At 33.8% G+C, this 16,045-nt stretch overlaps 1 protein-coding gene across 2 annotated transcripts in view; it reads right to left on the minus strand.

Annotated features, from left to right (window-relative positions):
- Positions 1–16,045, minus strand: part of METAP2 (methionyl aminopeptidase 2) — a 29,131-nt gene that overhangs the window by 5,558 nt on the left and 7,528 nt on the right. For both annotated transcript variants that reach the window (XM_058741758.1, XM_058741757.1), the window contains exons 3-6: positions 12,729–12,794; positions 8,789–8,891; positions 1,254–1,415; positions 333–514 (exon numbers count right to left, since the gene is read on the minus strand). In XM_058741758.1, coding sequence (XP_058597741.1) covers positions 333–514; positions 1,254–1,415; positions 8,789–8,891; positions 12,729–12,794 — 513 coding nt within the window. The remainder of the gene's footprint in view (positions 1–332; positions 515–1,253; positions 1,416–8,788; positions 8,892–12,728; positions 12,795–16,045) is intronic.

Below are 16,045 nucleotides of genomic sequence, written 5' to 3' on the forward strand. Positions count from 1 at the left end.
AAAGCTAGCAAGTATATAAAGGTTGGTAAACTTAAACGTTCTAAGTAAATGTTTGTTGTTCTTATTAACATAAATTTCTGAAACAACATGAATAGATAAACAAGATTAATTTCTTCTCACCTTGATACAAAGAGTTATAAACCTCAATTACCCAATGGTTTGCATTATACTCCATGTAGTAGGATACTTAAAAGTAAATCTCAAAAACTGGCTCAACACAACTCTACTGAAAAGTGAGGCATAAAGAAGAAAATTAGGAAGTTCAAGTACCTGAGCCCCATCTAACATAGAGAAGACTACTTTTTTCGGGGGAATTATTTCCAAAAACTCACCACTTATATGTGTTCCAAAGTCTATCTTACAGATGTCATCATACTGTAATACTGTTGTGTCACCAGCATTTGGAGTATAATGGGCTGCACAGTTATTTAGAGAACATCCAGTAGGAAATGCCAGGCCTGCATTTAATCCATTCTCTTTAATTAGCTTTCGTGAACAGTCTTCCAACTTTTCACTATTTAAAAAAAAATTATTTACATTTTTATCTTTATATACCTTAAAGGTCATCAGGTCCAGAGAATTTACTAAAACTCTTAAGTTACTTTCTGGGAAAGATCTGAACAATTCCTGGATGTGAATGACTAACAGTTCTCTGATGCTATGAAAATAGTAGCTCATTTCTAAAAGATAAAAGATTAAAAAAATTCAATTCCACTAGAAATCTGGAGAAACAGAACCACACAATCCACTTTTAACTTAGTTACTAGGAAGTGCGATTCTCCACTCAGACTAATATAAATGTTGATTACATTTTATTTGCTCAATGTTGCACATTTAAAAAACTGTCTGAATTAGAGAACTGTTGCCTTTTATAGCTAATTACTACTCGAAAGGAAAACTAGAGACAAAGTACTTTTATTGGTTTCTTCATTGCATTGTAACTGTTTTGTGACCAATAATTTTAATACAAATTGTTAGATAGCGAAGTAATAGACTTCCAAACAGAAAGTAAGAATCAGAGTAATGTGTGCATTTGCACATATAAGTGTATAAAGTACAAAATAGGGTGGTTGAGGTATAAATGTCCTCTTATGGTTTCCTCATTACATTTACAGTATAAGAACTCATATTTCTAGAACCCTCACATCAAGTTTAAGCAAAGTAGTAAGAAAGCCAAACATTACAACTGGAGAGTTAGCACTTAAAAAAAAATTTTTTTTTATCACATTCTTACAAAAATATATTCCTTTTACCAGATTTCGATCATTGTCATCCCAGGCTTGATCCAGCTCATAACATATTTTCTAACTTGTCGATGTGCTTCTGCAGCTTCTCGAAAATCATTCCAAATCTCTTCACTAGCTTGATCTAATGCTTTCTTTTCTTCGCTTGTAGTTCTCCAAGCAGCTGTTCGCCTTTATAGTATGTATAGCATAGTATTAGTCACTTTAGAAACAGCAGATAAGCATAAAAGCTGAGAGATAAAAATACACTAATATAAGACATTTTAGATAAAAATGTCACACATTCAATTTCTTATATTAATTAAACATCAGCAAAGTTTCTGAAATATGAGTAGTCACACACTTGCAATCAAGCCAAATCAAGTTAAACCTTTTTTGTAAGACTCTCAAAGTCCTCAAGTGAAATTTCATTCATAGTCAGAGACTAAAACTTTGCCACACAAAAATAACACAAAAAGGAAAAAAAAAAAACAAAAACAGAGAAGCCAGAAAAGAGTCCTGGAAACCAAGCAGTGGAAGAAAAAAAATTATCCTTCCACTCAAGGTTACTCTGAGAGGCTTCAAAAGACCACACCAAAAATTAACGTTTAATTTCATCAACAGGGTAAGTACTAATATGAAAACTTGACCGGAAATCTACATATACTTTCATCAAAATATAAAATATTATGTGCTTTTGCAGGATCTTTCTAATTGTACATATATGTAAGAGGTGATGCTCCTTGAAGGATATGGCTCATATTTGAAAACTGCCAGGGGTAACAAACATTTTTTATTCAGTATCTGGGAAATGAGAAGATACACTGACTCCCTTTAAGCAGCACCTTTCAAAAATAGTAACTTTTCAAATGAAAATCTTTTAAAAAGTTCTTATAACTTTCATACATTACTGGCAATACTGAATACACAGTTCACAACTCAGTGATCACTGAGGTATAAATTATACTCAGTATAAAGCGATGCCTTCATTGGGGCGCCTGGGTGACTCAGTCAGTTGAGTGTCCAGCTTCGGCTCAGGCCATGATCTCACAGTTTGTGGGCTGGAGCCCTGCGTGAGGCTCTGTGCTGACAGCTCAGAGCCTGGAGCCTGTTTCAGATTCTGCGTCTCCCCCTCTCTCTGCCCCTCCCATGCTCATGCTCTCTCTCTCTCTGTCTCTCAATAATAAATAAACATTAAAAAAAGTTTTAATTTAAAAATAAAAGAAATAAAGTGATGCATTCAAGATTACTCCTATTTTCCTCAAACTATGGCTTGCAGGCAAATCCAGCCTGGTATGTGTCTCGTAATCAAAATTTTACTGCAATACAACTATGTCTATTTGTGTACATACTGTCTATAGGTACTTACGTGCATGCTACAAAAGCATAAGTGAGTAACGCTCATGGCCTGAAATATTTACTACATGGCTCTTTATAGAAAAAGTTAACATAACTGCTCTAGAGTATGCCCCTAAATTAATGTTTCCAAATACTGTGAGTTCTTGGTCGTTGTCAAGTTATGATTACTTCCTACCGCAACAGCTACCTGTGTGCCAACATCTAGCAGCTCTAATTTGCTACAATGACACAAAGGGGCCGTCCTATGTCATTTTAGGGATACTTAAGCATCACAGAGGCTTCTTTGGCTTATTTTCTGTTTGGAAATGTATTTTGGATTATATACTGACATTATAAAGAAATATTGCAGCACCATCTGTTAAGGTCAGTTTTGAACACCACAAATACTTAAATGTGTATGAATTACTTTTAATCGGAATAGTGAAGATTCAAGAGGCAATTACAAGTATTCAAAGGAACATCCTCACACTAGAAGGTAACAGGATACGATCCTTTAAAAAGTATATTCTCAACATGTGGCTCAATCTTTTTCAGCTGCAATACACTTATACTTGCTCACTCCATGATGGGACAGACAAGCCACAATCTCCTGACCTCCAGATATAACTCCAGTTTATTCTCTCCCATGAATCCAAAAATCTTTCCTGGAAACCAAGAACCCAAACATTCTAAGAATCAATCATTTCCAGGCATAAGAATACTGGCTAAAGACATCAGTTTTTAAACAAAACATATCACAGTTGTCTCTTACATGGGCCATAATTCTGGCACATATACAATAGCCATACCATTATTGCACCCCTTGCCTCAAAAGCCAAACATTTTGTGAAAAACAAAAATATCCCCAAATGTTTTTTCTAGAATGGTTAAGATGAAAGACTATGTCCACAGGGAATTGATGGATATCATGCAGTAGGGCCATGAAAATGAAATTGGTCATTATCAATTCCAATTTTTTCTCTTCAATTCTTGGAATCCATTTCTTATAGATTAAAATGCTAAGTATAATTAAATTTCAAATGCTATCTAACTACATTTTAGAATCAGAATATGGCACAATAAAGATCTCCAATAGTGAAATCAACAGGTCTCACATAAACATACTTCTGAAGCTGCATAGCTAATTCTTAGAAGCAGTAATTCTTCAAAAGGTTACGGAATGTTCTGCATTACTGCTAAAGAGGTACCAATCAGAAGCTAGATTAAAGAAATTCTTTTCCTAAGTCTTGAGTTCAAATTGAAAGCCATTAGTAATATTCAAGAAATACACTGCCAGCATCTAAAATTAGAATTCCAGGTTCGTTCTAAAGACAAAAAATATTATCAAGGAGCCTGTCCTCTTTCCTAAATTTGATATTTTGATGTTCAGTCTATTTAGCAAATACATAGAAATTAGTAAAATGAAAAACACATTCTGAGCCAATAATTATTTGAAAAGGCAATTCATTCAAGTGACAGAGGTGGGTTAGAAATACTTTTTAAATAAATTATGTATATACAACAAAACTATCAAAATAACTGCTCGAAAGAGAATCTTTACAGAGGTGTTTACAGAGTATGTAAACTTCCCACACCTCTTTCATATTTCGGAGTCTTTTCAATATTTCATCATTTTTAATAGATGTGTTAAGAGCATAAAATGTAAGTAAAACCAAAAAATACAAAGGAATCTGATTATTAGTTTCAAACAGTTGTAAACATTTCTGAACTCACTGCATGGATAACTTGAAAGCTACTTACATTTATATTTTTAAAGCACCAAATACCACGTTTATAAAAATCATTTAAAAATGCATGTCTTTAACCTAGAAATTAAGATTGCATGTAGATCAATTCCTTCCTCTGAAAACTGGTAAACAGAAAAATAAAGCATGTTTTAACTTTGCCTATAAGAAACTATTGTTAACTGATAAAGTTAATTGAGACCCAGCTGATAAAGGAAAATTCTTCTTATAGAAAATCAGCTAATAAATGTAGAAAGAACTACAGAATTAGAAATTCATCATTTTGCAGTCCCCAATGAAAAAACTGATAAAGCATGAATGGATATTAAAATAATTAAGAAAAAGGCTGTTGAAAAAAAGGATATTCCAATGGTACCAAACTACCCACAGATTACTTGGAAACTGCAAAAAGAAAAAAGTACCTTTAAAAAAGAAACAGCTGGCTAGTATCACATTAACCAAGTGACCACATACAGTAAAACTAGTAACAGAACAATCTGACATTATATCTGATGCAACAGACTATGATTCAATATGAAGAACACAGTATCACTTATATGTCCCTGTCAAAATCTAAATATAATCTAAGCCTTTACAACTAATTCCAGGTTACAGAAAATAGAACGAAATCGCTAATAAAATTATACTAGATACAAAATAGAATATTATAGTCATTCAAAATTGGTTTAAAAATTTTTACTAACATAGGAAATACACACAGAAAGTCAGTTTTCTTAGAAGTGCAAATTACTAATTATAAGAGGAAAAAATAGTAATGACACACTAGAGAAACTAGATACACCTTATCCAAGTGATAAAATCTGATATCATGTGCCTCCAGATGTGACAATCCTGAAAAGGACATGATATCTACTTGTCTAGTATTCCATCCAAAAATACACAAACTACTTTCAAATAATTCAGAAAAAGTAGATGAATACAGATTCACCAATATAACATTTTCCACATCTGCCCTCTATCTTTCTGTCTTCCAAGGAGAAAATGGAATGTTACTGGTATATTATACAGAATATATATATTCGGTGTAATTGTCATATTCCCCTGAGAAAGAGAACAACAGATGAGGCAAATGTTAAAGAGAACCTGAGTGAAAGGTATGCAGGAATTCTTTCTCTTAAGTGCAGAATTATTTTAAATAAAAAGCTAAATAAAATGCTGCACTCAACCTGGGTGGTAGTTACACAGGCAAGTTCTTTGTGATAATTCATGCAATTTTTAGTAAGTTTATTAAAAAAAAATAATGAAGGAAAAAAAGAGACAAGCAAAGAAACAAACCTTATAATGTAGAGAACAAATTGATGGTTACAGGAGGTGGGAGGTGGGGGGAATAGATGAAACAGGTGATGGAGAGTAAGAAGTGCACTTGTTGTGACAAGCACTGGGCGATATATGGAAGTGTTGAATCCCTATGTTATACACCTGAAACTAGTATTATGCTGTGTGCTAACTAGAATTTAAATGAAAACTTAAAAAAAAAAAAGGGTATATACAAAACTGTATTTAATACTTTACCAAACCTATAAGAATACTGATTCTGATCTATTTGCAAATTGTCAAAACTGGTTATATGAATGTCAAAAAATATTAAAACTTACTAAAAAGCAAACAGAACCACAATAAATTCTTTTTCATTTCCCCACAGCATACAAGATTGCTTTTAAATATTTAAGTATTACTTAAGAAATATAACATATAATTAATATCTTCCTCTATTGTTTCAAAATCAGAGGTTATTCTACCTCTACAATGTTTAATTTGCAACAGATGATAGTAAGGAGGGAAAGATAGTTTTTAAGGTTTATAAAATCTCAATTTTCTTTGTATTAAACATTACTTCAACTGTTCCACTATATTCACATTAAAAATATTAATCTATTTTTTAGTAAGTATAGGAAATCAATGGTTTTCTTCCACTTAGCAATAAACACATAGAAATGGAAACATAAAAACATCCTGTTCACATCAGTAACAAAACCATAAAACACTTAATAAATTTAACAAACAAGGGATGGGACCTACCTGAAAAGAATCAGAATAAGTGGGAAAATATACTATGATAATGGATAAGATAAAGTGACACAACTGTCAATTTTCTGAAAAAAGATACATAAGTATAATGCAATTCTGATCAGAATTCTAATGAGAGCATTTTTTCTGTGGGTATATGTGTTAAAACTATTATGACTAAAAACAGCTTAGTATAAAAAAGAACTGTGTTTGGGCGTGTATGGCAGAGGAGAAAGACTTGCCTTATTGAATTATCAACATATAAAGTTGCTGATAAATCCAAATACTAGCACAGGAATACACAAACAGATCCATAGAATAGAAATTGGTTGACTAAGAAAATATAGTTCCATAATATAAGAATATAGTATATGGCAGAGGTGGTTATTCCATTGAGTAGAATGAATTATTTCATGAATAAACAATTCTAGCACAATTGGCTGTCCATTTGAAATAAATTAAAATTAGCACTCCCAACTCTACACAAAAAAATTCCAGACTAACTAAAGACATAATAAAACACAGAGGAAGAGTTTGAAAAAAATCTAAGAGACTGCTAGGAATCCAGAGGTATAATATACCATATTCAAAACTTTAAAACTTTTAGAAGAGCAAAAGAACAAAGCCAACAATCAAAAAATGCTCACAATCATTAGCAGTTTGAGAATCATAAACTAAAGTGCTAACATATTCTTTGATTCAGCAGTTCCACTCCTGGAAAACTATCACACAGTAAAACTGCCAGAGTGTAAGGAGACACATACATAAACACGTATACATAAATACTAGGTGTATCTTAGAAATACTTATTACAGAATGGTTTATAATATGGCAAAAAATATTAGAGACAAAGTAAATGCTCATCGACTAGAAAATGGTGAAATACAATATAGCATATTCACTCTATGGAATATTATAAAGCCATTCAAAAGAATAACAGGTCTTCTGACTGACTTGGAGAGCCTTCCTGAATGAGAAAAGGTGATGAAAATGTGCATAGGATTCCATTTTGGAAAACAAACAAGACCAAAACACTCCCCCTACATAAACAGACATAGATGTGCACATATAGGAGCATATAAAAATATGGAAGGCTACCTGCTAGGTGGTTACATGGGTCTGGAAGGAAGGGAAGGAAGAGGGAACAAGCAAAAAAAAAAAAAAAAAAAAAAAAAAATTAAAAAGATTATATTTAAAAATAAATGTTGATTATATCGTATGTACTACAAAAAGTTAAATTACATGCCTGTAACATTTCAAAAACAGATGCTTTAAGATAGGGATGGTGATTGATGAATTCAAATCCAAAGAAAAGATGCTCATGACACAAAATTTCAGAACTTTATAGACTTATTCCCTATAGGTACTGGGAATTAAGGAGGGGGATTAAAATATAACAATATCATGTTCTTTCCTAAATTTAAAGAAAAACAGTGATGTCTTTACAGGTCAGTGAAACAAGGCTACAGTAGAAGCTTTCTTAACCAACTATGGCAACCACTGGATTAACTGATGGTCTCAATTCCCTCTGTAAAATATACTGACCAATGGCCACTGTATTCTGAAAATTAGGGGCTGACAGGGTCCTGTTCTGAATAATAATAGCAGCAACTAACAATGCTTACATGTGTCTGTTACCCTCCTAAATGCTTTACATATATTCTTCACAACAACCCTATGAAGTGCTTATTTTATGGATGAAGAAATGAAAACAAAGACATGATAAATTACTTGCCCAAGTCACAAGCTAATAAGCATTAGAGTTGATATTCAAATGAATCCCAGCTTCCATGTTCTTAGCCAGTCAACATAATGCCACTATGAGTGTCTGCTGACCAGCGGAAATGTTGCCTTTCAGAAAAATCAGGTGATTTGCTCACAAACCGGTGTAAATTATCAGTTACTATAATTCTGTAATTTTGTTATATAGTACATAAAAAAAATTATTCCTATGAAAACTAAATTGACTACTCAGAAAAGTCTAAATAAAGGCAAGTCATCAAAAAAAAAACAAAAACTTGTCACATTAAGTGTAGATAAGAACTGCAAATGGTTTCAGGAAAAAAATGTAAACTTACAAGTATCAGACCTCAGACTACATAGTTTTTATTCACAGCAGCTCAAAATGGAATACATTTAAAGACAATACATTATGGATATAGCTTATGAGGAGAAAAAACATGTTCCAATATCAAGAATGATAAAAAACAAATGTTTAACTTTATCAATAAAGATTTTTATTTTTTGTTATTCCCCACTTTAACATACTTTTTTGATTAAACTATGACCGGTCCCAATTATTTTGGATAAGAGGGCTTCTACTGTATTTTTGGTTAACAAATTCACAAGCTTTTATTAAGGTGGTGGACCAAAGCTCTGAGAAAAATCAAATCTGCTTTATTGCTAAGCTACAATTTTCAAAAATCAAACTGGAAGTTATTTTATGATCCTTACCCATCTTGTGTGGGTGGGTACTCGCATTCTTGTCCTTTGGGAAATACACCGTTAGGATACAGGTCACATATTGGAACTGAGGGAGGGTCTGTTTGAACTTTTGCTGTGAGATACAAATAAAGCATTAACTCCTGCAGTTAAAAATAAAATTAAGCACTTATCATTACAGTTTTTCTCAGTTCCTAATGGTTGTTATATGACCTAATTTTAAAGAATCTCCTTGCTGTCTTACAGTTAAAAACGGAAGATATTTCACCATGCTGGCCACCTCCTCTCCGATGTACTGCTGCTTGGGAATAGAAATATTCAACTCCTTAGAATTCCATTATGTATTTAAACAGTATATGCCTTGGCAGAAAGCACATTCTAATGTTTTTGTCTTCATTTACTATACTGGAAATGGAATAGTATAAAGGCTGTTTTTCACAAATAAAAATCAAAGAAGCAACAAGAAAATGGAAGAAATCCTATAAAGATGAAATAAAAATATAAAACTACTATGTATTAATAAATTAAGTGAAAAACTTATTTCAAGGAAATAATAAGGTATAAAAGTTAAGCATATACATACCCAGGGCTAAAAGAATTTAGGTAGCCATACACAAATTTCCAGATACTTAAAAAAAGGTAGAGTTCTTACATATGTTTTAAGAGCATTATTTCCCAAACTATGTTCTAAAACACACCAGTGTTCCAAGATGACTTTCAAAAATATCTGGAGATCTGTCTTCTGAAAAAAATGTTTAAATACATAAGAACTAGTTACATAGTTCTTATTATATGAAGAATCACCTTTTAGTAATGACTGCTATTTCCAAAGACTGCCAGGAAGTTGAGTTAATTTATGCAGTGATATAAGACATTCAATGTATATCTGCAGCATTTCAACTACTGAGGTGAAATATGTGGTTTTCTTTTGATTATAACTGGTCTTATGTTACAGATTTTTGTCTTCAATTTTAACACATATTTTGCTCTTTTTGTTCTGTAATGGGGGAAAAAACTATATAAATAAAAATATGACTTTATTGAGCCAAATCATTTATCTATGGAACCATGTTCAGTTCCTTCCTTTAACCTAAATAGTATCTCATGAGCACCAAATGTTTTTCCGTCTTTACATAATGTTTAAAAGCGTCCTATGGGCAAGTAAACTTGGGAAACACTGTTTTAGGGCCCTCCTAAGAGGGAACATTTAAATTTAAAATAAAAAAAGATCTTAGAGGTCAACTAATTTAGCTTTACACTTAAATCCAGGAATCCCCTAATGCCTCTGACAGATGGCAGTGAACTCCTAACAATGGAAGCAGTCTTTATCTCCCAAGCAAAAATCCATTCATTTTGAAAGAACTGTAACTATTAGAAACCTCTTCTTATACTTATCCTGCTAGTTCCAGCTTTATTCTTTGCAGTTGAAAACATTTTACTTTTCATTTCAACTGATTCCTTCCTCTCTATGATAAGAAACCAGTTTAAGGGAAATGGTTCTTAACACTTTCACCCCTATGTGGTGCCAGCCTTGAATTTGTCAATGTTCTTTGTAAGTTGGTATCAGAATTGATTTATATTAATAGTCCAAATAAGGTATAATTAATATAAGACTATACTTTTAATTCTAAAAATCTTAGAGCTATTAAATAGTCAAGACTCCCTGCTTTTTGGCTCACAATGTACTAGCACTCAAAATCCTTAGATCCTATTACCCTGTTCTAATTTTATGTACATCTATAAAAGTTCAGCTTGCTAATCCTAGTCTATTTCTCAGTTTTTTTGATCTTTTGAAATCCTGACTTTATCAACAAAAGTATTACCACCCTCAGCTTTATTTCATCTACAAATCTGACAGATGTCTTTTATACTGTCCATAAACTTTAAAGCAAAAGACTCAAAAAGAACATTAGAGAAAAAAATTTGTAATCAAAATATGACTAGCCTTAACCACTTATTAACTGTGACTTGGACAAATGGCCAAATGTGCCAAGCCTCAGATTCCTCATCCACAAAATGAAAAACCAGATGAAATCTTGGATAACCTTTGAAAATTCTAATGTACCCTGCCCAAGTTTCATCTAAAACTATGAATAATTATACAATCTGTACTACAGTTATCATTACTATCATTTGTAATTCTCTCACTTTATAAATGAAGAAAATAAGGGCAGTGAATGGCTCACTATTACATTATTTGGCTTATTCCAGAAGTGATTTATGATAGCCTAAAAGGAGATCAAAAATAAACAAATAAGGAACAGTAAATAAGAGAACAAAAATCAAAACATGGAAAGAACATAAAGTAGAACCTGAAATACAGCCAATACAAAACCACAGATTTGGCTCTAAGCCCTCTAGTAGCCAATATATATATTTTTAAAGCTAGGTTATTTGCATATAGATCATGCTTATGAGATAAATACATTAAGTACTCAGGAAAAGCACAATTATTCTTGATACTAAGACCAAACAAAAGAGTGTCTCTTACAAGTACTCGTAAAGAAATGTAATGAACAATAGGTTCAACAACATCCTCAGAGGAGGCACAATAAAAGCTGATGGCATCATAGTAAAAACATCTGTCAGTGGAAGAATTCTACCAATGGCATATACAAAGTAGCCCCTTAACATTACTCCCTGTTTATCTACTTCTGTTAGGGAGTAATTTAAGAGTATTGGGAGAAAGAGTTATCTCTCAAACCATTTTCAGACAATACCTTGTCTCATAGGCACACTTTTAACAATTTTCGAACAGAAGGAATATGATATCATAATCCCTGGAAGACTTCTAGAACATAGGTAGCCTATGCTCATTAAATACAGACTATGGGGGCACCTGGGTGGCTCAGTCGGTTGGGCGGCTGACTGCGGCTTAGGTCATAATCTCGCGGTCTGTAAGTTCGAGCCCCGTGTCGGGCTCTTTGCTGGCAGCTCAGAGCCTGGAGCCTGCTTCCGATTCTGTGTCTCTGTCTCTCTGCCCCTTCCCTGCTTGCTCTCTGTCTCTCTCAAAAATAATAAACTTAAAAAAAAATTTTTTTTTAAATACAGACTATGCTAGGGACAGAACTGACACCCTATGTGTAGAAGGACCTAACAAAAGTAGAAGCCTGAATAGAAAGAAGGCTATCCTATCTTCATCTGGAGACACATCAGGAAAAATGCTGGCAGAGCCAAAAGCTTTCTTTAAAAAGTTAGGTATTTCTTTCAACACAGAGATAAAAATGAGTCAAGCCCCAATATTCTAATTCATAAAATTTTCGCCTGAAAGATTTAAAGAAAGGTGCAACCAGACATTCAATGGTCCCTAATAGCCCAAAGGGCATCCAAGATTAGAACTTGTTCTGATTCTCAACCCAACCCAACATTTATTCCCCAATACTTATACATTCTCCCCCTGGTCTCCCTAATAGAATTTCAGGTCCCTGAAGATGTCAATTTGCCATTTAAAATAAAACAAAACGCAAGTAGGATCATATTTTAAGTAATATGAAATAGTGCAATACGTCATTAGTAAAATTTTACCATATGCACAAATTTTAAATAATGGGAATCCTCATTAAATACTCATCAAGAATCTTGTAATTTCAAAGCTGGCAGGTGAACTGCCAACTATGTTTACCCTATTACCACACAGTGGCATCACTTTAGTCATCACTGAAAGAATTGTTATTTGCATTATTCAAGTTTTAAATGATAAACTCATCCCTAAATTGTGGTAAAATGCAACCAACTTATTATTAACATCCTTTATCTCAACAATAGGTAAAGAAAATACCAACAGGACTATTAAATGAAAGAATAGTTGTTTCATTAAATTCTACCTCTGTTAAGCCTAAATTTATTTCCCTGACATACACTAGGATCTTAAGCAACTTCAAACCTACTCTTCAAACCAGCTGGTTAACAAACACTTAAAATTTTTTAAGTAAGACCAACTTAAGATACTAACGTCCTCTCTTCTTCTTCTTCTTTTTCTTCTTCTTTCCAGCTGCTCCATCTCCATCCCCATCTCCATCTAAGAAAAGACCATTTCAAGTACACATTTATTTAAACCTCAGAAACAGAGAGACAAAACAAGCATAAGCAGACAAGTAACACACACACAAAGCATCTTAAATAACATACAACAGAGTTGATCCAATATTCTTAGAACAGAATTCTATATAATGCTAATGTATCAAAATTTGGTTTGTATAATCAAAAGCACTAAGGAAACTTTGACTCACTCTAATAAAAGAATTATTGAAAAAGGTATTTTTAAGAATAGAAAGTATATTAACACTCTTTTTCAAAAACTAGGAAAAATAACCAGTGTTAGTTTAATGCTAATGACTGGGTGACTTCACCTAAAATATTACTAGTTTGTTTACATATGCTTTGCAGGTTAGTATTTCATGACCTCATGTGATCCTCAAAGCAACTTTATGAGGTAAAACAAGGAATGTTTGATGGACATGCCCAAGGTAATCCCAACTGATAATGGCAGAACTGGACCAAGAATATATCACCTGATTCCTAATCCAGGCAGGGATATTTAGGGGGTCATATTTTAAAATATCTTTTCCTGGGGCACCTCGGTGGCTCAGTCAGTTAAGCATCTGACTTTGGCTTAGGTCACGATCTCACGGTTCATGGGTTTGAGCCCCGCGTTGGGCTCTGTGCTGACAGCTCCAAGCGTGGAGCCTGCTTCAGATTCTGTGTCTCCCTCTTTCTCTCTCTGTCCCTCCCCCACTTGCGCTCTCTCTTGTTCAAAAATAAATTTAAAAAATTAAAAAATTTTAGGGGCGCCTGGGTGGCTTGGTCGGTTAAGCGTCCGACTTCGGCTCAGGTCATGATCTCACAGTCCATGAGTTCGAGCCCCGCGTCGGGCTCTGTGCTGACAGCTCAGAGCCTGGAGCCTGTTTCAGATTCTGTGTCTCTCTCTCTCTCTGCCCCTCCCCTGTTCATGCTCCGTCTCTCTCTGTCTCAAAAATAAATAAACGTTAAAAAAAAAAATTAAAAAAAAAAATTAAAAAATTTTAAATATCTTTTCCTGTATAGTTGTTATTAAAGAAAGAGTCCTTCTGGGTCAAATGTACACAAAAATCAGAGGGTATATATGCTTTTCCTAGGTTCAGTTGTCAGGTTCTCAAAAGAACCTGATGCCCAAAAATGGAGATTAAGAACTATCTGAAAAAATAGTTGGCAAAAGAGTAACTAAAGTAACCACTATCTGTTAGTTTTTATAACAATCTTTTATGAAGCCCATGCCATTCTCTTGAACTTGGAGAAAAGATAAAGGATACTATTATGGCCAAGATTAAATAAATAGTGACTTAAAACATTTTAAATAAAGGGTACCAAAAAATAGACTGGAATTTCTGAATTTCTAAAAAGGCTGCTCAATAAATTTCAACAGTCATGAAGTACGCCAATCTACCCACAAATCACAATGCTATGAAACAGGGATGAATAGGAAGCTGTGGCAACAATTAGAAGTTAACAGTTTAATAGTATGTTCACCATATAGTCTTCTTTTAAATGTTTCCCCTAGTGGCAGTAACTCATGGCTAGCATCAATAATTTTAGATCATGAAATCCACACTCATAAAACAATGTCAAACGAATGCTTAAATTTTCTACTCCCAGAATGATAAGCAAGAGTCATAAAAGAAATTATCTCACCATGCTACCACCTATATTCTTCTATTACAATTATCACACAAAATTATATATATATATATATATTTTTTTTTTTTTCTGCAAAATGATAAGGGAGCTACAATGACCCTACTTGTCTGTGAGCTCCTTAAAGATTATACACCATTTCTTAAACTAAGGCACAGGACTAAGCATATGATAAATATTCACTCTATTCAACAAATGAATGTTCTTTTCGTTTATTTTATCCTACTTATTTTCACCTAAATGAGAAATAGGAAACAGCAGTTTAACAAAGAAGGAGGTAACATGATATAGGGCTTTAATGGATTGAGTGATAGAAAACAGCCAATATTTGACAATTTTTGACTTAGAAATTTGCAATTTCTTTTTAAAAAAAAAATTTTTTTTTTTTAACATTTATTTATTTTTGAGACAGAGAGAGATAGAACATGATCGGGGGAGGGTCAGAGAGAGAGGGAGACAGAATCTGAAACAGGCTCCAGGTTCTGGGCTGTCAGCACAGAGCCTGACGCGGGGCTCGAACCCAAGAACTGTGAGATCGTGACCTGAGCTGAAGTCGGACGCTTAGCCGACTGAGCCACCCAGGCGCCCCAGAAATTTGCAATTTCTTATGTTCATTCAACCTTATGAAATTGGGTACAGGAAACATGGAAACACAGTCGGAACACAAACATTACCAACTTATGCATTACTGGTTTCTAGATTCAAAAGCTCAAGAAAAATAACAGTAAAAAATTTTTTTTATGTTTATTCATTTTTAAGACAGAGAGAGCACACACACACACAGGAGCAGGGGAGGGGAAGGGAGAGAATCCCAAGCAGGCTCCACGCTGTCAGAGCAGAGCCCAACGCAGGGCTTGATCTGACTAGAGATCATGACCTGAGCCGAAATCAAGACAACAAACTGAGCCACCCAGGAGCCCCTAACATGAATTTTTTTCTTTTTTTTTTTAGAAAACACAACTTTCAGGGTGCCTTGGTACCTCAGTCAGTTGAGTGGTTGACTAGTGATTTCAGCTCAGGTCATGATCCCAGGGTTCTCCCTCCTTCACCCCCTTTCCCCTCCCCCTCCACCACTCTCCCCTGCTTGCAGGTGCTCCAAAAAAAAAAAAAAAAAAAAATTAATTAAAAAAGAAAACACTAATTCACATATTCTGCACTACAATTTTAATAGTAACTTTCATTCATTCAATAAACATTTGCTTAGGGATTGGTGGCTCAGTTAAGCATCCGACTTTGGCTCAGGTCACGATCTCATGGTTCATGAGTTTGAGCCCCATGTTGGGCTCTGTGCTGACAGCTCAAAGCCTGGCACCTGCTGTGTCTCCTCTCTCTGCCCCTCACCGACTCATGTTTGCACACGCTCTCTCTCTCAAAAACAAACATTAAAAAATAATAATAATAATTTGCTGACTTCTCAAATAGGTAAAAGGAGCAAAATAGCAAACAAGATGGTCTTTACTCTGGAAGAACATTCAATGTCTAGCATACCGGTACATAACACTACACTCAACCTAAAACAAATGCTTCAAGATATATATCCAGTTTTGTTTTTTTTTTTCAACGTTTTTTATTTTTATTTTTGGGACAGAGAGAGACAGA

Source organism: Neofelis nebulosa, chromosome 8 (genome assembly GCF_028018385.1).
Source record: "Neofelis nebulosa isolate mNeoNeb1 chromosome 8, mNeoNeb1.pri, whole genome shotgun sequence".
Taxonomy (NCBI): domain Eukaryota; kingdom Metazoa; phylum Chordata; class Mammalia; order Carnivora; family Felidae; genus Neofelis; species Neofelis nebulosa.